General features: G+C 41.3%; 1 protein-coding gene across 1 annotated transcript in view; it reads right to left on the bottom strand.

Annotated features, from left to right (window-relative positions):
- The window catches only part of itfg1 (integrin alpha FG-GAP repeat containing 1), a 167,574-nt gene that overhangs the window by 21,499 nt on the left and 118,987 nt on the right, over window positions 1-27,088 (bottom strand). The window contains exons 13-14 of the mRNA XM_037748976.1: window positions 19,345-19,388; window positions 14,043-14,121 (exon numbers count right to left, since the gene is read on the bottom strand). Coding sequence (XP_037604904.1) covers window positions 14,043-14,121; window positions 19,345-19,388 — 123 coding nt within the window. The remainder of the gene's footprint in view (window positions 1-14,042; window positions 14,122-19,344; window positions 19,389-27,088) is intronic.

The following is a 27,088-nucleotide window of genomic DNA, read 5'->3' as shown; positions in this document are numbered from 1 at the left end:
CTCATCTGATTAACAATGCACCATGGAGTAAGACTCTTTAATACATTATAAGGTTTACTTTTAGACATAACAATAATAATACAAAGACAAGATTTCTTCAGGGTCTGAATGTAGCCTGGATAGGTTAATAAATCCATCCTTGAGTAACACACTTGTAAAGATTACATTTTGATACCACAACTTCGAGGCAATAAATCTTTCAGAAGTTGAGGTGCTGCAATAGAGTGGTGCAGAAATGAGTCCTAAAACCTGGAAATGAGTTAACATTTTACACTTCTGGTTCGCTCGTCTCGAAGTCAATGGGTTTTTTAAATGGGTTTTTGGTTAAAGTCTGTGGTTTACACAAGCTGAAGAGATTTTAACGTTTTGTTCTACAACATAAAGTAGCTCAGTAAATACCCTCGTGAATTTTGAAGCCTTTATGTGTCTTAAAAAAGGCGGTTACTAACAAGTGGCTAAATGAGACTAAACATCATCACGCTGACTCGTCCACCTTTACAGCCTCGTTGTGTATACTGGCGCTCATGCTACCATGGTGTAATTAATTTATTGCCTAATGTTAGCTTTTTATTTCTGGCGATTTCATTCACGCTTCAAAAATCCTAAAGTGGTGTTCATTTGTGAAGATTATCTTGCTGAACAAAATGAGTAAGTATCATAAATGTGTGTTTTCCACAGAGCTTATTTTCTGCAATAATCTAAAACCCAAAGGAAAAATCCCATTGGCTTTTTGTCGAGGGAACCAGGGAGATGCTAACTTCCTGGTTGGCCTACAAAAATATGTCATCCCTGCACCACTTTGTTGCATTGAATGAAAGATAAAAGTAATGCAACATTTGTTGAGGTTTGACTGAGTACCTGAGTACAGATTATGCACATTAAATGATTTTACATGTAACAGTGTGGAATCTGGATTTAGGATATTGTTAACGCCATTTTACCTGCAGTGGTTTGTGTTTTTCTTACTTGGTAAAATTAATTTTGATCGTCCTCTAATTATCGTTCCTCAATTTTCTCTCAGCAGAATGCCAGATAGCGAGGACAATGAATAGGATTTTGGGATGCAAACTCTCCTCGTGATATTGAAGCTGACAAACTTTACTGCCTTGTGGGCATAATAAGGCAAAATGGAAAAAAAAAAAGTGAGAGACATTAGAGAGAGAAAGACAGACACAGAGAGGACATGGATGCCTCTGAGGGAGCTACGACATGTTAATGTGTGTGCGTCCATCTGCCGAGGTCTTATGACACATGTCCTCATGAAAATCCTCGTCCTGTCTGAAGGTTTAACCACCTCTGGGCAGACATGCAGAGTGACAATGTGACATCTAGCATCCGTCTGAAACCGAGTTAAGTGTGCGTATGAGCACGGAGATAAATATGGATTTTCAGACCACAAAATATAAAAAATCAAGAGTCAATGAGGAATCTAAACATAAATCATATGTAACTGTTAAAAGTGACAGTATGTGCAAATCCCATGAAGAAAGAAAGAAAAGGGTCATAAACATAATTGCTTCCAGTGCAGACAAACGCACACTCTCGTTCACACTCCCCAGGGCTTCAAAACCGAAAAAAAAAAAAAATGTTTTCAGAGAAATTCCTAGTGCCTGTCGCTATAGAAACCATTTGCTCCCCTGATGGCGATAAAAGGAGCAAATTGCAGAGACGGAGGGTGGAGCCATGAGGGATGGAATACGCACACACAGTCCGCACACAGTCCACCTCGCCTGGAGAGCCCCCCGTCAGCGCCAATACAATGGTGTCAAGATCTGGACATTGATACATGATGAAATATGTGTGTGTGTGTGTGAGAGAGTGTTCGCATGCCCATGGGGTGATACGCTGAAGGACCCAGGGGGCTTCTGTCCTTATCAGCACCAGGCTTTGCACTGCCTCTCAAATACTACAGCTCCGAAGCATGTCGACACGAGCGCCCTGACGATGGCCGAAATGACGCTGTTATGTGTGTGTGAGAGAGAGAGAACAGACATAAAGACAGCTGTCATCACCCTAGTTTGACCTTACTAAAAATGAAATAGAAATAGCAGGTTCACTACAAAGTCAACTCCTTCAAATGTTCTGTCCAGAACTGTCCATGTTCAGTGATGTCATACATCACGTTAAGTTTTCATATCTGTTTCAGAGATAGCACACCAGCAACAGCTTAAAGTACAAAACAATAGAAGATAATGAGAATCGACAGAAAAAAACCCAAACAAACAAAACAAGTCGGACGAGATAAAAACTACATTAAATGTTCCAAATGTGCAAGTTTGAAGAAATTATTGAAAAAAATCTGAGTTTTATTAGAGAACATTGAGAGCATAATGAGCTGTGCACTTGCTCATTAAAAAAAATGACCTTGTCTTTGTACATTTAGAAGAATAGAAGAATTTATAAATACTTCTATTCTGAGAAACTTTGGAGACAAGACTCACCATCCAGTGGAGCCAACGCTACTAAACCAGTTTTCAGTGCGGTGAGTTTCAGTGCAATACGGTGTCATGTGGAGTGACACCTGGGGACTGCAAGACTGGCAGAAGGAATAGGAACTTGACAGTATGCCAAAAACAATATTCTCTCAGCCAGAGTTGAGTGTATTTACTTATTTAAGTAAGACTAAGTAACACTCCAGATTTTAAAACTTCCATGATGCGGTGAAAAGGTGGCTTCAAGAAGTTAATGATGAGAGCTTTATGAATGCTATTAGGAAAGTTTTCAATTTTCTCCATTATAACAGAAAACTGTCTTTGCCTGCATCTGCCTCGCTGTTACAGATATCTGCACCAGTATATAAACAGTCAGATGCTAACATGCTGACGTTTAACAGGAATAAGGTTTGCTAGCATGCTAACAGTTGCCAATTAGAATTAAACGCAAAGTACAGCTGAGGTTGGTGGGACAACACATTCTCACTCTCAAAACGTCAAATACTGCCGCTTGGTCAGCGCCCCTGGGCATCGGAGACCGACGCACATGGTACCACTCTTGCGTTACTTTTGGATGGACCAGGAACGGCGTGTCAATAAACACTCGTTACATGCATAGTGCCCTTTCAAAATAAACTTCCGTTTTCACAGGAATTTAGGCTTAGGCAACACAACCACTTAGTTAGAGTTAGGAAACGATCATGATTGATGTCAACTTGACTAAGTGCCTAGTGATTCACGTGGCTAGCAACTCATGTGACTCTCGGGACCAACGATACTAACGAGTCACGTGACAAAATAAGTCAACGTTACTTTTATTTTCACAGCGGTCTCCTGGTTGAAAGTCTTGTGTTTGTTTGACTCATCCACCACTAGTCCCGCCCGCCCTGAGCCGACCCTCACGCTATTAATACTACGCCACTTCCTCTGACTGTTGAATAATGACGCGGGTGGTTTACATTGGAGTTAGTTGAAAGCCTGGGGCGTAGCATACAGTCCGTGCTTCGGTATCCAATGCCAAGGTGTAGTGACCAAGCGGCGGTATTTGACAAGTTGGGAGTGAGAATGGGTTGGATGGGAATGTCATCAGTTTTGTAGGTATTTGATCATAAACCAAAGTATATAATATAAAGTGTAACATTTTCACCTAATAATGGCGCTAGATGAAAAGTCAGTGGATCACCAAAGTTATCATAATTCATCTTGAGTACGACATGAGTGTGTGTAACAAATTTCATGACAATCCATCCAATAGTTGGTGATTTATTTTAGTCCAAAGTGGTGGACCAACAGAGAGACAGAATGGTAAAAACATAGCCAACCTGGTGATGGCAGACTCTTTCAAAACTCTTCATCCACCAAACAGACTGAGGAGGATGAATCTCAGGACAAACTTAATGCTAGTGATACATCTTAACTTCTTGTGATTAGTTTCACTCTCTGTGATAAGGTGTATCATACATTAGGACACATGTCATTCACTTAAACCCAAGGATGTTCGGAGACCGATAGATCAACAGCCAGGCGGACAACAGCGGTGACAAATTAAAAGTTAAGCAGTCTCTTGACAATTTATGGTTTCTATAAAGTGGGCTGCAGAGAAGAAAGGTTACAGGCTGAGAAGAGGAGGAGAAAGGAGATGAGAGAGTGAGAGGAGGGCTGGAGGAGGGATGCGGAGGAGAAAAAAGATGAGGGAAGAGGGACGGAGGAGGGAGGCAGAGGAGTGAAAAACAGGGATGAGAAAAAGCATGCTAAAGCCGATCAATAGTAATTCTCCATGTCTCGGTGGAGGGTTACCTCTCCACTCAATTTTTTTTCCTTCCACACCAATATTTCCTTCTCCTCTCCCCTGATCTCTCTCCTCCCATCTCCTATCTTCCCATTTTATCCCACCCTCATTTTCACTCCTCTCCTCTTCTCTCTGCAACTCTACTCGGTCCTCTGCACCCTCTCATTTTCTGCCAACCCTTTTCATTTCTCTCATCCACCTACTCTCCTATCTAGCTTACTCCAATAACATGAATTCTCCCAGTGTGTTTCCAGCTCCATCGTCCAAATACTGTGCAATAAAATGGTTTGAGGATGGGGTGACGCTCACTGTTGAACTCATGAGGTCCCTGAAAACAGGGGTACGCTGCGGCCGAGGATCAGTACGATGTCAAGCGCAATAAGCTGGCTTTTACGACCCTGCTTGAGGCAACAGCATGATGCAGCAAAAAGCAACAAGAACGTCTCCGGGTGAATGTGCAGGTCAGCACAACTCGGCACACATCATTTGAATTTGCATCGAAGTTGTTTTGGATCTTCTGAATGTCTAAAAGGTTAAGATATGATAAACATGTTTGTGGGTGAGTTGCTGCAGGTGAACATGTGTTTTTTTCTGAAGGTTGTGCATGTACAATGAGTGTGTGCGCCGTGTGTGTGTGTGTGTGTGTGTGAGAGCGAGCCGTTGCTAATCCCCTGAACTCATTAGCCTAATTGGACAGTCTGCAGAGAGCTCCACATTGATCTCGGCCTGTTATGGTTCTCCTCCTTATGAGCACTCACTCTTTGCTGTTTCCGTCTCTCTCTCTGTCCTCCCCTCTCTCAAACGTCCTCCCTCTCGTCCTTTCTCCTCTGTTCCCCCTCTGTGCATAATAATCTTTGGCACCCCAGACACACTCGTCCCGTCTGGACACAGCTAACTACCCCCGGAGCCGTTACCATCCTTCCTTTATGCCTTTATGTTACATTATTCATTCGATTTCAATTTGCAGCCTGGTGACACTAACAGCTAAATATGTTGGGTTAAAAGAAGCTAATGCAATGATGGACTGCTGACAATGACAATATATTTGCCAACCTTGAGACCTCAAAAATAGGAAGGATTTCGAAAACCAAAGCGCCGGGGCTTAGTTAATTTGAGTTTTAGAGACTTCGTTGTCACCTGCATTCTGGTGACTTTTAAAGATTGAAAACAGCTACAGCATTTTTATGTTAAACACTAAATAATTCTCAGGAATGCGACTGGCATAATAATAATAATCAGTTTTAATTTAGTCACTTTATGGCCCTGCTTGAGTATTTCTTTCTCTTAATACTCTATTTCTCTCTCCGTCTCTCACTCACTGAAGGCCCTTTGACACACAACGTGACAACGACACCACAGCAATCTGAAACCCATTATTTCCAATGGCTTGCGCCGCGCCACGACGGCTTTTCACTACGTAGAGCAAAGCCCAACTTTGGGCTTCTGTGATGTGCAGCAAGCACATCTCAATCCGCGTTGTGTCGCAAGCAGCTCTCTTCCGCCTGGAAACGATATTTAGTGTAGCTGTATTGTTGTTAGGGTGGAAACAGTAGGGCTTATATGGTAAATTGCTGTACAGTGCCAGATACAGGTTGTGATAATGAAAGGAGGACAAAAAAGTGTGAAAATTGCATAAATCGTGAGAATTGTGACACCGGGAGGAAACTGGGAGAGGGCAATGAAAAACGTGAGTCTACTGGGTAAACCTGGAGGGTTGGCAAGTGAATGGTAAATAGACTTGCACTTACACTGATCAGCCATAACATTAAGACCACTGACAGATGAAGTCAATAGAATTGATTATCTTGTTACAATGGCGCCTGGCAGTGGGTCAGATATATTAGACAGCAAGTGAACATTTTGAACTTTGAACTTTGTGTTGGAAGCAGAAAAAAATGGGCAAGCGTGAGGATGTGAGCGACTTTGAGAAGGGCCAAATAGTGTTGGCTAGATGACTGGGTCAGAGCATCTCCAACACTGCAGCTCTTGTGGGATGTTCCCGGTCTGCAGTGGTCAGGACCTACCAAAAGTGGGCCAAGGAAGGAAAACCGGTGAACCGTCGACAGGGTCAGACCCAAGTCTCAGTGATGGACGTGGGGAGTGAAGGCTGGCCCGTGTTGTCCGATCCAATAGAAGAGCTACTGGAGCTCAAATTGCTGATAAAGTTAATGCTGGTTCCGATAGAAAGGTGTCAGAACACACAGTGTGCATTGCAGTTTGCCGCAGACCGGTCAGGGTGCCCATGCTGTCCTAATGTTATGGCTGATCGCCTTTCTAGTCCCACGAACCACTCAAAGCGCTTCACACTACATGTCAGCATTCACCCATTCACACTCACATTCATACACTGATGGCAGAGGCTGCCATGAAAGGTGCCAACCTGCCCATCAGGATCTAATCTAAATACTCATTCACACGCCGACGGCACAGCTTTTGGGAGCAATTTGGTTGATTTTGGTTAAGTGTCTTACACAAGGATACTTAGCCACGTGACTGGGATCGAATCACCGACCTTCCGATTGGTGGACGACCTGCTCTACCTCTGAGCCACAGCCGCCCTAAGTGTGGCAATGACAATGGCTGGATTTCATTCCAAGTATTGATGAAAGTGATGGTGTATGGAATTAAAAAAAACTCAAATGGTGTATTTTGACAAACAACAGTTTCACAAGAGAAAACAACTCATAAGCTCCTTTAAGGAAATTCTGGATAGGTCAAATCAAATCTTCTAACTGAGGTGGTGATAACAAAATCAATGGTCTCTCTTGTCTTTTTGTTTGTTGACTATAATCTTAATATCGACTGTCTCCCTGAAAGTTACATGTGACACTGTTCCCCCAGTCGTCTAAAGATAAATGGATGACCCTGTGTGACCTGGAACTCAGAAGGAAACACAGTGCAGTGTTATTCCTGTGTGCCGTGTCCCTGAGTGTCCATAGTGAGAGAGAGAGAGAGAGAAAGAGAGAGAGAGGAATAAAAAGGTTGTTAATGAATAACTTGAACTATCCATCTCCACCACCCCACCTGTCTCTCCCGCTCTCCCTGTCTCAGCAGGAGTTACTTGATAATGAGGTGTGGTGTTGTCAGAATCACAGCCCATACTCATCCATCCAACCTGCTTAGTAAGGGCCATGGCACACCACTGTCTGCTGCGTACACACAAACACGTATACGCACACATACACACAGAAGGTCAAGAGACAGATGCCAGGGTTTGCACGCCGGCACACATGCTGACACACATGCACAACACATATGGACACAGACCGAAGATTATGTGCAAGCTTGGGAAAATACATGAACACACACATACTGTACATACACATGTACAGGTCCACACACTGTATTGAATGCTCTACACAGACACACATAGAAAAGAGTTAGAGAGGAACGTTGTCAGTGTTGCTGTTGACCTTTACTTGCCAGATAACAGGGTTGCATTATCACCGTAATATGCAGTACATACAGTATATCTACTGTGTGTGTGTGTGTGTATCTCACCAGACTAATGTCTACCATACACTAGGAGACTTCGAAAAGACTTTTAAAAGACTGAAGTCTGACACCCTCTCACATCTAAAGAGAACGTGTCTTAAGTCTCAGAGTTTTTAGTCATAGACTATAATATTTTGCAAAGACCGGGAATCTTGCATGGTCACTATTTACAAGACTACAACTAGAAGTTTACAAGAAGAAGCTAACGTTAGCTACTGAAATGTTTGCTTTTAACCTACGAGCTAACTGTATGTTTCAGCTGAAGACTGATTTATATTTCTGTCCACTTTTTTTCCTTCTCCACTATATCATGGTACAAAAGGGAGGACACGTCAAAGAGGCACTCTTGTTCACTCCATAACTCCACCAGTTTCTCAATTTTTACTTTCTACAGTCATGGCTAGATAAGAGCCGTTGTGTAAAACTATCGCGAGAGTTTGTGTTCATGTATTTACCTTCTGCAGGCATTCTGTGGTTGCATTTGCAGTTCTGTGTGACATTTTTACATGATAATTTGAATGCAGTGTGTAATTTGTTTTAAATTAAGGTTCTAGTGATGTAATGAAGTCATGAATCAAGTTCAAGGTTAAGGTTAATTTTTATCATCTTCATTTTCATTTCATTTTTTTGCCATTTTTGTGTTGATTTTGGCGGTCCCCTGCGGACGAAAGTTGTGTTTCCAAGCGCCAGAGTCCCTTTAGAAAACCATGTTTTTTACTGCAGCAGGGTCTGACAGTCTGCCCCACATTTTGTCTGTTTACAACGTTAATGCAACAGTCTTCTCTCCCGTGTGAAGGGCATCCGACAATCCCCCAGGAAGTGCGCCGGTCGTCGATTCCGATTTTCGTAGCGGTACTGCAACTTCTGTGTCAGTCACGTGATGCATTGGAGCAAAAAATACTTTTTCCCATAAACTTACATTAGGAAAGAGACGTCCGGAACTCAGCGGATCATTTTTTTTTAGGTGAATCAACTTCCCAGTATGAACACTCTAAAAGCCCTCATTTAAAAAATTACGTTTTTAAAGTTGTAAAACGCACTAATAGCTGAATCCAGAGTTATTTCCCTTCCTCCGTTCATGTGAGTGAGACCCAGACCGAGGCTGGAGCGCAAGCCGTGACAACAGCGTGATGACGGGACCCCATGAGCAAGTCATGTGACCGAGCAGACGCTACTCCGCCAATCATCTCGGAAGCTACTCTGCCAAGATTTGGGTACTTTAGGCTTCATGCGCCAATGAGCAACTCTCACAGGAATGAACGGGGGCCCGCCTCCAACGCTGTATCCAGTTCTTTTTATACGTCCATGGCATCCGATCCCTTCCAAGTTGTTTTCCCCAAGTCGCTCCGATTACAACGAGAACGTGACGTCATATTTACACAAGACGGATCCTTTCTAGCCATAACTATTGTCTATCCCGTTTGCTGCTTCCTGTTTGGTGCTGGAGAGGGCGCACCTATTGGTTGTTGACGATGTTCGCGTGTTTGAACTTACGATAATATTAAACTTGTTTGATTTTATCAGAACGTCAAGACGAGAAAAAGACTGACTTAAGACAGCTTGGACTGAATCGCTTGAAAAGTCGTTTGGTGTAAAAGTGAAGTTGGCATAAGATTACTCTACTTCTGCTCTCTCTCTTCTCTGCTTCCTACCAGCTCCTGGTATCCTCTGACCCATTTGCCTCCTTTTTCTTTACTTTCTCTCCTTTCCCTCCCTCCCTCCTCTTGTTCTACAGTAACTCCATTCATACACTGTGCCTTGTCTCTATCTCTCAGCATATTATAATCTCTGTCTCCGTTCCTCCTCTCCCTTTCAGGAGGGTGAAGGGTAAGTGAAGATCGTTGGGCCCCAGTGGAGAGGCCCAGACGTCGTGGGTGTGTATATGAGTGTGTGTGTGTGTGTTTGTGAGCACCCCATCATTGCTCATCTCTGGCAGCCTCGCTGGCTGTTCCCCAAGCTACAAGCTACAGAATAAATACACTTTAAATCACCACACACACACACACACGCACACACACACACACACACACACACACACACACCAGCAGCCTGCTCCCTGGCAGCACTTTGCTGCTGTTAAATGAGGGGTCTGGGGAGTTGGGCCGGCAAAGCCTTTGGCTAATCCTCCTCTCTCCGTGCACTCCAGTCAAACACACGTTGGAAAAATAAGCCGAAGTTATGATGGGCAGGCTGTAATACGCCGGGAAATTCTAATGTTAAATAAATGGGATTCTGCTTACTGAACATGCCGAACCAGGAACATAAAGACCCTGTCTGGGGAGACACTGGGAAGAAGAGATGTACTGGCTGAGCAGCCAAAATATCAAGAACATCTCTTCTTCACATGAACTAGATGAAAAATAGAATACCTTTATTAAAATCTTTCTTATTTTGTGTGTGTGTGTGTGGTATCTTTGAGTTACAAGAAAGATGAATGACCTGCTCCAAAGTTCTCTAGGGAGAATAGAGCCAGTTAGATGTTATGAGTCATCAGCCCAACTAGTATGGCCCGTCCTGCTTCATTTCACCTCTCAGAATGCCTCGGAGGGATTCTCCTATTTTTGTGACAAAAATTGTTTTTATTTTGCCAATCGCCAGTAATTTGGTCTCCTGAGTTCCACATCCACAGTCTGTTTGAGTCAGGTGAGGATTATCAGTAGGTTCATCAGCATGAGAAACCCATTTCATTTCATTGTCAAGCGAATATCAAAGGACCAATATGTAATATACAATATACTGTAATAAATCATAAAATTACCGTGATATGTCATCAGAGATTAAGGAAACGTGCTTAACTAAAATACTGGCTTCTCCGACAACAATGCTACAGCCAGTTTGTTCTCCTTTGAAATTTCCATTCCGGTCCTGAACGTCTGTTTTTGTTTTGTGATCCTGTCCACTGCCCATTTCGACACCGTTATAAGATAACGTTAACGTTAGATTCTACCCGACCTAAAAAGCCTCGGCACATCTCTCTGTGGTCCGTGTGTATCTGGGTTGTCAAGGCAGCGAAACACAGACGGTGAAGTGATACTGGGATGCTAACCCACGCTAACTGCTATCAGTCACGCTGGAGGAGCAGACGGGTATACGGCTACAATGTTTTGAATTTGGAATGCTGTCAGTAGCCTACATATCACTCTTTTAAGCAAACTTTTGAAATATCGCAAAAAAAGAAATGCGAATTATGCGCGTTTCCATCAACTGATTGGAGCAAATAAACTCAGCTACAGTACAGTGTAGTTTGTTCAGAAGTTACCGCAATGGGCTACGCATGGCTGTAATCCGCCACTAAACAGACTAGAAGAAGTAGAGGTGGCAAACCGGAAACAAAACAAGTCGGCTTATGGGTTTCCTCCCTTCAAAACACGATCATGACCACAGCGACAGCAGAAGCAGCTGATGAATCATGTGAGTTAAATGTTCTGTACGTCAGAATTCATTCAGCAAAAGCGTTTCCATAATTTGATGCATCAACTCTTTTTTGACGAAGGCAAAAACCACCTCAAGCAAGTGTAAAAACTTTTTTTTTTTCCCGCAATTGAGGAAGTTTCATTGAATTTTGACGTATCCATACAGCTTTTCTAATGTGATACTTCAAAATGTGCATAAAACCATTTGAATGAAAACGTGGCTATTTTCATACTGTTTCCACATTGCCATGTAATGCATTGAATAAAAATAGTGATTATAGGGAATGGAAAGGGAAATCTAAACAGCAACTGCAACAGCATACAGTGATATTTTAGAAAATAGTGTGCTTCTAGCAACTTGACTGGCTTGAACAGAGCTCTGACCTACAGTCACACCAACACCTTTGGGATGAAATTGGAACACCGACTGCGAGACCGCTGGACAACCTCAGTAAAAAAAAAATCTTGTTCAAAGCCTTCCCAGAAGAGTGGAGGCTGCATAGGAACACCCATGGATTGCAATTAGATACGTGTAATGTCCAAGTTTCCACATAAGTTTGAACATGCAGGACTGCCAAGCAAGAGTAAACTAATTCCCTACATATACATATATAACTGCATTTTTTAACTGCCGATATTTCCGATCATTTTTATGAATTCTTTTAGAAGAGACTGGAAATCAAAAATAGACGAACATTACTGGATATTTTTCACTTTAGTATGATTTTAAAAGTGTCACCGCCTCCACATGCAGTGGGATTCTGTATTACTCTCCATCTTCTCTGCAGTGGGCGTGGGTGCAGGTGGTGAAAGCCTTCCTCCCCTCTTCCCCTCTCTCTCCACTGTTTCTCTCTCTGCCCATTTGACTGCATATTTTAAACCAGTGGCGTGTGTGTAGTGAGGGAATCAAACTGCGGGTTCGTCACGCTTTAGGACAACTAAATACAGGACGACTAGTGTTAATATTTTGCCCGCTCAGTGTTTTGGGCGCTTGGACAGAGAGCACATAATTGAAAAGTCTGCAGCCATTGGACGATTAGTTTGAGCTCTGTCGCCGAGAGCTTACAGCCGTCTAATGGTGGTGAAATAATAATGATGTTAGACTGTGATCTGTGGTCTACTCTTTCTTTAAATATGTATAGACTCCAACTGTGCCAACAGATAAATGAAACAATGAAATCTGACAAAGTGGGATTATGCTGCACACACACAGATACTATATATATCCCTGACCCCCGGCTGTCAGTGCATCTTGTCCTCATGCAGCCCTGTGTCCTTCCCACAACGTAACATCAACTAGGTTAACTGTGGCTAATACGGCACAGCGTTGCTGTCCTCACTGCCTCGTCCCATCTTTCTATGTATCTCTCTATCCTTATTAGTCTGAAATACAAGAGCAGTGTTCATCAGCATTAGGATTGCAGAAATTTCTCCTCCTATTGAGATCCAGTGATGCTACAGGTTACAACATAACAATCAATAAAGCTGGAGTCACAGGGCTTTCCACTGAGGAAACACTTGTCATAATTCATGTGAGAGGGTGCATTGTGACTAAAACCTCAGCGTGGTACCTTGTGCATTCCAGTATGTTGACAGATCTGGTTAACATTAACAGAAGGGAGAAGCCCTTTGAGAACACATGAAGTGGAGCTGCTTGAGATTGGAAATTCATGAAAAAACACTCACAAGTCAATAGAGTGCTACATGAATGAGTCCCAAAGCCCAGAAATGAGTTAGCATTTTAGCACTTTCGGTTGCCTAGTCTGGAAGTCAATGGGCTTTTAGTTAGATGTCTGAAATAAGGTCTGTGGTTAACACAGGGTTAAGAGATTTTAACGTTTTGTTCTACGATATAAAATACAACAATAAATACCGTGAATTTTGAAGCCTTTATGTGGCTTAAATAAGGCGGTTGCTAACAAGTGCCTAAATGAGACTAAACGTCGTCACGCTGACGTAACTTCTGTATTTAAGCACTTCCGGTGTGATTTTAAGCCAAACCACGATATGTTCCTAAACCTAACGAAGTAGTTTTGTTGCCTAAACCTAACTAAGTTGTTTCCTGTGAAGACGGTAGTTTATTTTGAAAAGACTGGAGTTGGAAAAGACTGGAACTGATGCTGGACATTCGTAGGAAAACGCACAAAAAATCGGATGAACCGTTGTATGAGAATACGTCTACCTTGGACTTAAATGAGAAGCAAAAATGAGGAAGCTACAGCTTGTTGAATGTTGCTTCGCTGTGGAAGAATCTTTGAGGGAGGAAAAGCCACTGCAGGAACTCAAAGCCGAATAATTGACTGATCGTGCTGGAAAACTTGGGACTCATCTTTCAAAAATGAATCCGAACAAGCAACAGTTGAATATTTATTTTCCTGTAACAATTTAGAATGCAAATGTGAGCGACACCTGCATTTATACATCTTGTAGATAGAACAAGTGTGAACAAAGCACACACACACACACACACACACACACACACACACACACACACACACTCCAAGAGCATCAAGGTGCATTACAGCCTTATCAAACTGATTTATTCTGCCTTCAGCAGTCCTTGCACCTTTTTCTTTAGCTGCCCTTTCTGCTTCAGCTTTTGTCTTTGAGGCATAGAGGCGATTTTCTCATTTATAAAAAAAAAGAAAACAAATAAAATCAATATGTCCCTCTTCTTCTCATTCTCTGTTTTCGTATAACCCTCCAAAACAAACCCTGCGGTGTTCAGCCGGGCTAAGGACAGCTGTCATTGTTAGGAGGTTAAGTTATTAATAAATCTGACGTGGACGTATAAAAGCTCAGGCAGCGACATTTTCAGAAAAATAAATGCCTCTCTCGCTATTCTGTCACTGGAGTGGGTAGTCCAGAAGTGAAAGCTACCGTGGAAGGAGATTAAAAAAAGAAAGTCCTTACCTGAGGCGTTTTTCAGGTCGCCGTTGGAGTCCGTTGTAGTGTACATGACATAGGGACCTGGCTGGTTAACACCAAACGGCTGCAAAAACACACACACAATAAAAAACAGTGACACATTTTGACATTTTGACTTGACACAAGTATCTTTATCACGTCAGCTGTCTGTCAGTGAGGGCGAAAGAGGACAACAAGCAGGGAGGGGTGAAAGAGAAAAACAGAAAGACAAGAGAGAGAGTGAGGCTTGTTGGTACCACAGTGACCTTGAGCAGTATGTCAGTTTTATGTTCACTAGGTGACACGGCAAATGTCTGACCTAGCTGGCTACAATCTGACTGAGCGTAAATGAGTGTGACGGCTTTGTGTTCGTACAACCGTGTGGGGGGGGGGCGGATGCAGAGAGGGGTTGTCTTATCTCTTCATTATGAAAGGATGACAACTAATGAAGAGATCTGCCGAGCCATCCTTCGCTTTACATCGGCTGATCGTCACACACACGTGAAAACACACACACGCTGCAAGAGAGGCTTGGCCCGTTGTGCTGTGACACTCGGCAGTCGGGTGAGGATGGAATAGAAATGAGGTCAAAAAAAGAAAGAGAGAGAGAGAAACGAGAGAGCCACAGAGGAGCAGATTAGTGGGCTCAAAGACAGACGAAGAGGAAGAGAGGTGTGACTAAGAAGAAGAGGAGCGGGAGGGTGAAATGAAAAGATAGAGGGGGGTGATGGATGGGAGAGGAGAGGAGGAGAAACAGCCGCGAGCTCCACTCGTCTAATGCATTCATCATACCTTTCAGTTAGACAACAAGCGGGTGGAAGAGTAGACAGACAGGAAACCAAAACAACTCTAATACCAGCAGCCTCTTGTTGATGTCAAAGCTAATGTGTTTTGCAAAGGGGTTTCCACTGGTGAAAGGTTATATAAGGAGAGATGCTATTGGCTGCTGTATTTTTGTCAGACTTCCCTGTCCGCCTACACATGATCACCAGACATTGGGATAAATAAAAGGAGCTTAAAGCCAACTGCTCTACTAATTGATGGCTCCATTTAACTCCAAAAGTGCGATATAGTTTAAGAGCTCATGGAAGTTTTCCATGCAAAACCATCTATCCCCCTTCAGACTGACACAATGATGTGGGTTGTGTATTCCAGTATGGGTCAATGCATGTCAGATGACCCTCCGTTACGAACGACTAGGGTTGGACGCGGGTTGGAGGCTTTGGTGAACAGCCGTTCCTACCAGGAATCATAGACTGTATATAAGAAGTGGACGTAGTCACCGTGACGTCACCCATTAGTTTGTTGACTGCTGTTTTGAAGCCTCGAGTTCGCCATTTTGGACGTCGCCATCCCCCCCCTCGGCACAACACAAAGTGCCTGGGTCAGTCCTTCATGCTGGTAGCCATCAGGCTCCACAACGAAGGCTGACCCCCATATGAGAACTATGAGGACTTTAAGAACTTTAAACACGCATCTGCAACCACCTTGGACTTTAACCACTGGCGCACTTTAACATGGATATTCATCCACTCTCATACATTCTATTTACCACTATATAGACTGCACATATGTACATTATGTATTTACTGATGGACTGTACATACTTTGTTCACCCATTCACTCTGTATCTTTTATATCTCTATTTATTGTTTTTATTATATTTGTATACCTGTACCTCTCCTGTGTTTCACTCTGTTTACTGCTGTTGCTGCTTTGACACCCGAATTTCCCTCCGGGGATTAATAAAGGTTCATCTTATCTTATCTTATCTTATCTTATCTTATCTTATCTTATCTTATCACAAGGTAGCCACGCCCTAAAGCATCCCCTGCTTTATGGTCTATTTGACTCTAAATGGGACCATAATTTACTAAATTATGCTGTATTGAAGAAGACTTGAAACTAGCGATTGAGATCATAAACTCATGTTTACAATGTTTACTGAGGTAATAAATCAGGTGAGAAGTAGGGTCATTTTCTTATAGACCTCTATACTATCAGACTTCTTCAGAACTGGAGGTTATCCACTGCCAGGAATAGAAATTAATTCCAAGATACCAGCGAAAAAAAACAAAAAACGAGGATGATCAAGAAAGAGGGAGAGTGCACATGGACAGACAGATAAAGATCGAGAGGTAATTACTTGATGTAGTCCAGTCAGTGTAATTCTGAGGTTTATTAGTGAAATATATGAACTGTACTGCAGACTTGAGTCTCTGTTAACAGTAAGAAGCAGGGTGACAGATGTCTCATGAATGGGTGGGATGCATGTCCATCAGACCCGCGACATACTGAAAGGGGTATTATTCTGCTATTTAATTAGTAGCTGCAGCCATCAGATAATATAATAGATGGTGCTTAGCTAATTTAAACTCTGGGTTCTTTGGACTTATGGAGGAATTAGTAGTAAAGCTGTGTCTCAACCAACACTGGATCCTGGACTAGAGAGCATCTTCTCACCAGAATCTGATGCAACACGCCTCCATCAACATTTTTACACAAAGTTGTTTTCAGTCTGAACAGCCGGTAAAGCGATTCAACAGTCTTAAATGTGCTGATTTGATATTTGTCTTCTAAAGGAGTGATACAAAAGGTTGTTGCCTCAGTTTATGTGTATTTTTTTGTGTTTGATTGTTCTGAGTTTGTACACTTGTAGCAACTCATATGTAAGAAAACCATGAGCGCATAACGTAATAACAGTTGTGTGCATAATGTAATAAGTTATTAATTTATGAGAACATTATTACATTATATACTAAGCAAAAAAACTGCAATTCAACCTCTCTCGCAAGCAGCAACTCGGCCTGTATTGCACACTAAATGGCAATTAAACTTCTCTCTGTCCAATGTGCTCCAGGAACTGTGGATTTTTGATGTTTTACGTGACGTTTTTCTGTCCCCCCGACCCGCCGGAAATCCCCCGTCAGAAACTCATGTGCACGCACACTTTGACTCACACAAATACACTCGCTAAAATTGGTTCTGAAGCTATTTATATCACTGGTACAGGCGATGTAATGTAAAATACATTCCCCAGGCTTAAATATGTTAATAATATTTTTAATATGTTAATGTCATTTTTTTTCTTTTTACCATCTGGTAACCTGCTCGGGACCCCCGGGAGAACCACTGCTCTAGACCTGTTGCTTAGTTTATAATGTAATAGTGTTCCCATAATGTAATAACTCATTACATTAAGCACAAAAAATGCTATCACGTTATGTGCTCATGGTTTTCTTACTTTATGTGCTGATTATTACATTTAAATTATTACATTATGTGAAGTTACTACATTATGAGTTGCTGTCGTATCTGTATTATTTAAGTATCCATTGATGCTGTTTCCTTTACCAAGCTTTTGTTAATGAAACAAATTCTAAAGTCCCAAGCTGGGACTACTGTGAAAGGCAGAAGTTAACCTTGTTGAAGCTTGTACGTATCAAATCGATAAGCACTGTCTGGCCTCGTCACGCAGACAAGCCTTGGACACCTCATAAACTTCCAGGATGTGAGCAGATGATAAACTACAGACTGATACCTGTTCTTATAAAATTATGAGTACAAAGCCAGTCTCAGCAGACACCATTACTGTCAAAGTGTCCCTGAACAACAGCAAGCAACAAACCCCAAAATACATTTACCAAGGACAGCAGTAAGAAGACAGGCACACCTGGCATTTATTTGCCCTTGTCTTAAAAGACATCTTACACTGATATTTTATTGGATAATGCTGTCCACAAGGAAGGGCATGAGACTACTGACGACTGACTTGTATTATGAAGGTCTATTACTTGTCTCCATTAAGAGAAAAAAAATGGGGGAGGGGTATGGACAGGTGGAAATCCAGCCTGTTCCCATACAACAAAACTGCATTGTCAATTTGTGTGTTTTTGATGTTGAAAATATGTTTCTAATCACAGTCCGCATAAGGAGGAGGTCGGGGTGGTGGATGGATGGGTCAAACAAACACAGGGCTTTCACCCAGGAGGCCACTGTTTGTGTCCCGTGTGAAACCAAAAGTCAACATTCACTTTTAATTTACATCCGTAACTTAAATAACGTAACATACTTATTTTAATCCAAACCATGATATTTTACTGAACCTAACCAAGTAGTTTTGTCGTGTTTTTGTTTTGTTTTGTTCTTGTTTAATTTACAATGTTAACCACGTGATTCAAACTGCGACCGTAATCCTGGATAAAAGACGTTTCCCTCTAAATGTAATTGAGAATGCAGTTTAGTTGTATGGGAACTAAAGCTGTCAATCGATTAAAATATTGAATCGCGATTATTCGCATGATTGTCCATAGTTAATCACGATTAATGGCAAATTAATTGCAAATTCTCTATATGTCCAACATGTATCTTAAAGGGAGATTTGTCAAGTATTTAATATCCTTATCAACATGGGAGTGGGCAAATATGCTGCTTTATGCAAATATATGTAAATATTTATTATTGGAATTCAATTAACAACACAAAACAATGACACATATTGTCCAAAAACCCTCACAGGTACTGCATTTAGCATTAAAAGATATGCTCAAATCATAACATGGCAAACTGCAGCCCAACAGGCAACAACAGCAGTCAATCCATTTCCCCACCAAAATTTAGTGCAAGTTTGGAGCGTTATTTAACCTCCTTCGCGACAAGCTATGACATGGTTGGTACCAATGGATTCCTTAGATTTTCTAGTTTCATATGATACCCGTATCATATAGTAGCTTTAAAACTGATCCCGACACAACCTCTGAAAGATCGATTGTGTTAATGCGTTAAAGAAATTAGTGCCGTTAAAGCGGATTTGCGTTAACACGTTATTATCGAGTTGACTTTGACAGCCCTAATGGGAACGTAATTTTGTAGGAGACAGGGTTGGGAAATCAGGTACTATTTTATTGCTCAAACCTCATTTATTTTTATGCTTTCCATTTTTTTTTTTGCAAATTTTTTTCAGAGTGCACTAAAAGAAAGGCACTTTACATATAAAGAGGAGCTTATACTGCCTTAGAGCTCAAAAACACATCACCCATTCAAATCCCTTTCCCTAATTTCCGGAATATAAAGTTGATCCTCCCTATAGACATGAAGTTTGGCCATCAGTCAGGATGTACCAGCCTATCTCTCTCTTCCTGCCAAAAAAATTGACCGAGTATAGACTCTGGGGGAAGATAAAGATGTATGCATGGGAAGATAAGTGCAATAGGTACAAGACGGTACACCTGGTCAGACAGATAAGAAACAATTTGATTTATTTTATGCTGTCATTTGAAAAGTGGACAAACAGAGACACATTTCTTACCTTGACATCATCTGGACAGTCATTGAAGCAGAGGCCGCTGAGCACTGAGGAAGACAGAGATGCCAGAGTTAGACATGTTGCTCAGCGTGTGCTACATGTCCGACACAGTAATGGTGCTGTTGCTGAGCCCTAAGGGCCACTGTGGGTCAAGCTCACACAGAGAAATAAGCTTTTCTTACACAATGACTTCAGTTTCACTGTGCCTGACAGTCGAAACAACAAAAACTAACTCATATTAACGGTGCTTAAGCGTTCCTCTTTTCTGCATCCTAGGTGAATGTGGACAACACAGACAACCAAAGAAAGGAGGAAGGGGGTGAGGGTTATAAATAAATTGCCAGCAAAGAGAAACATAAAATAATAAATGTGCATGCTATTAACTCAGCGTGTGCGCGTATACGTGCATGCTAAGAGAGCATTTCACTTATTTGTGTGTACAAGCGGAGCGAGGACGAAATCCGCTGAATTGCTAATCAGTCATTAGAGAAGTGACTTTATTAGCATACTAATAGGGTCCTGGGTCTAGGTTGCCTTGATTTGCCTGATGGAGTCACGCTGAAGCCCAATACTCTGTTAATAAGGTCTGCACCCAGCGCTTTACTAAACAGCAGCCAAACTCAATGTACCCATTCACAGGGAACGTCACAGTGGCCCCGACTCAGGCAGTGGGTAGACAAAGACTTGCCAGTGGATTGTTCAGCACTAATTTGCCACAAACATTTACTGTACAGACAGCCTCGATAACCCATCCCACTGTAATTACTTTGTGTAGGATTTTCAGTTGTGTACTTTACAATGGGCTGCTGTATACTAATGTGGAGCATCGGCAGGTGACAGGTGACCCTGACGTCATAAAAAACTGTGGAATGTCTCAATTCATTGTCCAAATATAGCTCCCTAATTTTTTTTTACTCCACACTTCCACATCCTCTCATCTCTGTGGTTCCTGTATTCATTCTTCCACACTGTTTAGACTATTTATAGAAGCGTGCAGAACACCATTAAGCATCAACGGATGGTAACTATTAGGAAAGGCTTAAATACAGCAGGTCGAAAGGGCAATCCACACCGGCAGTGTTTCATGAAACACTTCTAGAGTGCTGCTTACCGGAGCAAATATACTTCTGTTTCTACAAATGTGTCAACACACAACCCACTCTGCTTTTAGTTTTTACACAAATCTATTTGTTTTTCTACTTGCGCACCCTGTGAAGCGAAGGGAGCCATTCACATCACACAACTTTCTCTATGTTGTGCACATCAATAACAATCAGTCGCCAGTTTCACTCTGAGCTTTCAAACTTCACAAAAGGCAAATAAAACTTAGTAAATAAATACTAATAAACAAAACTAGCAAGGGAACTAAAATAATTGAATTAAGTGAACGATTGATAAAAATGAGGCGACTTTTTCTTCTTGTTCTTCTAATGTTATTTTTAGGATTTAGGACGGCAAAGTCTGCCTGTCCATTGGTCGGTCCACCACTTCAGTCCAGAATGAAATATCTCATACATTTTTTGCTTTTGATAACCATAAAATTTGGTCCTCAAAGGATGAATCCTGCTGACTTTGGTAATGACCTGACTTTTCCTTTAGTGCCACCATGTGGGCAACCTCCGGGGTCTGAAAAGTGAAGCTAATGCAGAAGTGCCTTAAACTTGCATTCTTTCTAATAGCCAGTAGGGGGCGTTTCCTCTGGTTGCAAAAAAATAAGTCTGATTGTATAGAAGTCTATGAGAAAATGACCCTACTTCTCACTTGAGTTATTACCTCAGTAAACATTGTAAACATGAGTTCATGGTCTCAGTCGCTAGTTTCAAGTCTTCTTCAATACAGCATGATGTTCATTTGAATGTTGTAAAAAACCAAGATGGTGACGGAAACCAAGATGGGGACGGCCAAAAACCAAGATGGCGACAGAAACCAAGATGTTGACGGCCAAAATTCATTCATGCTGCCCCTGAGGATGATTAATAACTTTGCTAATCCTTTAAATTCCATCTTGTTCCATCATCAGGTCAAAAAATGTAATACAGTATAACCAGGTTGAGGTTAGTGCATCTGCAGTGGACAGATGCAGATTGAGACAGAGCCAGGATGCCATTGTGCAACTATGTGCTCCTTCTAGCCAGCCGAGGAGCAACACATTGCCATTGTTCTATTTAACTAAAGTTATTGTTAAAAATAATGTTCAGTAATCCTGTTTACATAAAGTGTGGCGTCGGTTGTGTGGGTGGCGGGGTTTAGCTGGGGGTGGTGGTGGTGGGAGGGGGGGGGGTGTTTGGTGGGCCTGTCTGAGTCAAAGAGTCCAGGGCCATTCTTTCATTTCCAGTCCGTCCCGCATTCTGCCATCACTTTGTGTGAATAAACAAAAGGATTTTTTTTCTTTTAAAGCTTTGATTTAAAAAGAAATGGCGTACGTGTGGCAAGGGCAAATTTGCAGCTTTGAAGTTCACGAGCTTATTAATCATACGCCTGAAGCGGAATTCAGATGGAGCTCCCATCAAAGACAAACATTTGTTCCTTGACCCCTAACTGACCACACTGCGTAGAGGCTGCTACTTAACATCCTTGGTAAACAGGTTTCAGTTTAATTTAATCAGGGAAAATACACTTTCATTTCTTATCGAGGCCTTTCATGAAGTCATTTAACACTGCTTTCTAAAAGTATGTTTAGTAATCACATAGATATTCTGAAAAACTGTCAACAACAGGGCTACAAAATGTTTTTCAAGTCAAGGATATCAAAACAGGTCCGCGGTGACCACATATCATTCATCATCACAGTTAGTGCCCAAAGCCCAAGGCTGTTTCTGGCTGTTCTGTTGCCCTAGACGTTGAGTTAAACTGAGTGAAACTAAAAATCCATTAGGTTATTTTTTACTATTTATTAGATCAAAGCCTTGTGTCCAGAAACAGTCCTGCGTGTAATTATACTGCTCATCAACTCTGAGCAAACACCACATCAACACATCACAGGCTTTTGGACCAAAGTCATCCGTGAAGGACACCGATGAGCAATAAATCTTAGGGATCAGATTATTCACTGCTTGTTTGAATTTCATGTTTTGAGGTCAGGCTACAGGCCACACTGTCACTGACACTGTAAATCAATAACACAGAGGGATTACACCGTCACTTGTTTGAAGTCAGTCTCATTTGGGATTATAGGGACAGAGAACATAGGACATAAAACACAAGACTGTAGCGAGACCCAATGCCACAACACCATCAGCTCTCAGCACATATCTCAAACTATAGGATCTCATGACTTAAAGGATAACTTTGGTATTTTTCAACCTGGACCCTATTTCCCCATGTTTTTGTTTAGTGACTTATACAATTTCAGAAATTGGTCCAGTATTGAGGGAGAGCGCTGTAGACGACAGCTGCTTAGGGGCTGCAATATGGGGCTATTGGGGCAAGCTGGCACCATAATCGGTAAAAGAGTCTGTAAAGGGGAGACTTGTGGGTACCCGTAGAACCCATTTTCATTCACATATCTAGAGGTCAGAGGTCAAGGGACCCCTTTGAAAATGGCCATGACAGTTTTTCCTCACCAAAATTTAGCGTAACTTCGTAGCGTTATTTAGCCTCCTTCTCGACAAGCTAGTATGACATGGTTGGAACCAATGGATTTTTCTTTTGGAGGTTTCTAGTTTCATATGCCAGTATCTTCATTCTAGTTTTAAATATGAGCCCACTACAACCTCCGAAAGATCGATTGCGTTAATGTGTTTAAGAAACTATTGGCGCTAAAACGATTTTGAGTTACTGTGTTATTATCGTGTTAACATTGACAGTCCTAAACGTAACGTTACATTGACGCCGCTCCAGCTTGTTTCGTGCGTTTCTCGTTTTGTGCAATAATGTCTGTGTACTACAATACTTTTTACAACTATATTTGTATGTATTTTATATATGTTTTATATTTTGCTTTTTTTACTGTTTACTTATTATTATATCTTTATTGTTTGCTTACTTGTTATATCTTCTTCTGTTTTTTAATGATGCCTCTTGTTGTTTGCACTATCCTCTTTGCTGCTGCCACACTGCAAATTTCTCCGCGGTGGGACTAATAAAGGATTGTCTTATCTTATCTTATCTTATCTGATCTTATCTTTTGTGGCTGCCGGTTACAGCATTCTCCCTCAATACTGGACCAATTTCAGAAATTGTTGTCCCTATTAGTCAGTTAGACACAAAAACATGGGAAAATTGGTTTGGATAATACTGGAGGTACCCTTTAAGAGTCAAGTTTAGTGTATTGCATTTTATTCTCACACATTAGATAATAACCATTTTCACTTCAGCAGTTTTCTCTCTGTATGCCTGTGAGGTTAGCAAGTCAGTCAAGAAACCTGAATTGAGTAAAAATGCACTTCCCAGAGTCTCTCCGTCTCTGCTGGTTACAGCAAAAACTGTGACCTTGTGCCATTGTTAGTGTTAATCTGGCAGCAACCTTTAAAATACATCCTGAGTTAAACTGATGTGAAACACATCCTCGGAGAGAGAGATGAAAGAGAAAGATGTTGGTGCATGAAAGGACCAAGAGGAACAAACACGCTGCTTGAATACGAATATGCTGTGCGACAGGAACTGATTGCCAGGATAGTCTCTTATCGAGAAACAAGTGAGATGAGGTGGTTACTGTCAATTAAATGGACGCATTTTGAGAGGAATCAATGTGCGTGGCAATCTGTGTTTAGGTGATGGAACACAAAACGTCAGATTTTAGTGACATTTTAATTTCCAGTGGAGATGTAATAAAGCTAAATCGCACTTGGCACCCTGTGGAAATAACACTGTCAGAGCGCCCACAGCCTCAAACTTTGTCTCTCCTTTTTTTTTTTTATTTCCTGTCAAATGTGAAACACCCAATAAAGTCCAAGCACTTTTAGTCAGAGGTCTTTACAGAAAATTCTTGAATGTAAGGTATGTGTGACAATGGAAGAATTAACAAATGTAATCAGTGAGAGAGGACACACGCATGTTACATTTTCATGACATGAATTCACTGATGCAGAAAGAGAAAGAGAGACATAAAGTGCATGAATGCAGAAGTCCTTCACAACTCAATGGGCACGCCGTTGCTCCAGGAAGTAGATGAGTCTGTGTCGGGGTGGGCATTCGTGTGCGTGCATGAGTAGGGCAAGTCTGTAACCACACTTTTAGGAGAGAGAGGAAACTCAAGCTTCTCCTGTGAAGCCGCTTTCTTCTCCATACTTCAATCTTTGGTTGACATGTAACAAGCACATCACAACTCCTCCATGGCCAAAACAAGATCCCTGGAATAGCTCTCACACATCCTGTAGGGAGCAGATTTTGTCTCTTACCAATACAACAGTCTCTCCCTCTCTCTCACACACACACTTACAGTACAGTACAGCCTAGACAGCCTCTGTGGGACTGAGCTAGCCTATTTTCTAGTGTAATATTAAGACTGATGGCAGCTTCTTCGCAGGACTAACCTCATCAAGTCGGGGATGAACTGCTCTGTGTACTCCGTGAGGGTCTGTATGTGTGTTTTCATCATTGAGCAGCGTTTCGTGAACAGCAGTTTCAAGCGTGTTGCTGAAAAATCGCCAGTCTCCGTGAGCAAAATAGCACACGTGTGATTGTGGTTGTGAAACGGAGAAAAATAGGGAGAGCATGTTTACGTCTACATGATAAAAAAGTAATCATGTGCACACAATAGGAAAGTAAAGGCTGTTCTCCAGGCCTCCAGAAGGATCAAGAAGCTTGTATTGCATTAGAGGTTAGGGCTTTAATTTACTTTAGTGCTGAAAAATTGTTATATCTAAAGCGGACACTAGAATTATTGAGATTTAAGATTCAGTTTAGGGATAGAACTACAGTACGACTTAGTTTGAATCTAGAAATAAGGTTATTTTTTAAAATCGCAACAGTGATGGGTAGAAAATGTTTAATATCTCAAGAAGGACACATTCCTTCCATCAGAGTAGATCATTATTTACATCCAGTGATTTAAAAGCATGGAGACTCTTCAGTTTACACACTGGGATTCTTGATCATATACATATATATTAGGGCTGTCAAAGTTAAAACGATAATAATGTGTTAACGCAAATGTGTTTTAACACCACTAATTTCTTTAACGCATTAATGCAACTTGTGATTTTTAGGTTGAGCGGGCTCAGTTTTAAGGCTAGAGTGTAGATACTGGTATCACATGAAACTAGAAAATCTAAGGAACCCATTGGTACCAACCAACCATGTCATACTAAAACTTTATGATAATCACATGTGGTTTTGGCCAAGTCATAATCAAGTCAGCACACTGACACACTGACAGCTGTTGTTGCCTGTTGGGTTTGAGTTTGCCATGTTATGTTTTGAGCATATTTTTTATGCTAAATGCAGTACCTGTGAGGGTTTCTGGCCAATATTTGTAATTGTTTTGTGTTGTTAATTGATTTCCAATAAAACATATATACATACATTTGCATAAAACAAGCACATTTGTCCACTCCCATGTTGATAAGAGTATTAAATACTTGACAAATGTCCCTAAAAATACATTTTGAACAGATAAAAAATGTGCGATTAATCGTGATTAACTATGGGCAATCATGCTATAAATCACAATTAAATATTTTAATTGATTGACAGCCCTAATATATATATATACATATTCTCACTGAAATAATTTGTATAATGACATAATATCATAAGAATAAGTAAATCATAGTAAAATAAGATAAATAAAATGTTTAAAAAAATTAAATAACAATAAAATAAAAAATCACGAAGATGTTAACCAATTGGATTCATAGCAAATAAAACAACTATACATCCATATGACTATCTATCTTCCAGGGGATTAGAGGAATAGGTGAGTTGGGGTTATCACTACATTAACAAACCGGTCTAGATAAATTGGGTTATCTAAGCCTTGATCAGCTCATAAGGTGAGCTGAGGTTATCACTGCATTAATAAGCTCATAATAGGACTTCATCTCCTGCAGGTTATCTGCTCCATCTCAGAGACATCACACTGGGATTCTTGATCAAATATATACAGTATATATATGTATCAGGGTTCGTACCTATTCACAAACAGTGAATTTGAACTGGCCAGTTGCCATGGGAATCCAGCTGTGTGGTTCTCAAACACTGCTGAGTACACAGACAGAGAGCTGGTCTCCTGCTAACTAACAGCCCCGAAGAAGGGATTCACTGGCCTGTGCAAGACACGCTCAACTAGTGCATCCCAATTAGATTCTTATTTCTTCTAATGCAGCCAGTTTCAAATGTGCACTGGACGGTCACAGATTGTGAGGGAGAACACTTGTTTTCCAACAACAACCCAAGATGTCTCAGCTTCTTATTCTGTGGCAATTAAATCAGATATACAGAGCTCTGGATTTTAATAACAAGGTGGATGTTTTTGGCCAGAACCAAGTGAGGAAGCAACATTTGGTTTAAGGAAACACATCTCACCGTGTGGAGAGGCACACTAATGGCTTTGGATGAAAAGTCTGCCAGTATTGAGGGGGGGCTTTGTGCTGCCAGTTTGTGACCTGGCTACACTTGAAATCAGGTCATTTCTCACCACTAAGAATAACTCATTCATGTAGTGTGCTTTAGTGATATTATTGCTACTAGATGCCAGGAGTTTTGTGTAAATCTTTCAGGATTGTGGGGACAAGAGTCCCTAATAAATTTACTTCTTAAAACTATCCATGTGTTTTTCAGACTCCTCAGATGGATGATGATATAA

This window comes from Sebastes umbrosus, chromosome 2, assembly GCF_015220745.1.
Source record: "Sebastes umbrosus isolate fSebUmb1 chromosome 2, fSebUmb1.pri, whole genome shotgun sequence".
NCBI lineage: Eukaryota > Metazoa > Chordata > Actinopteri > Perciformes > Sebastidae > Sebastes > Sebastes umbrosus.
Note: the sequence above shows the minus strand (reverse complement) of the source record. Positions and strands in the feature narration are given on the sequence as shown.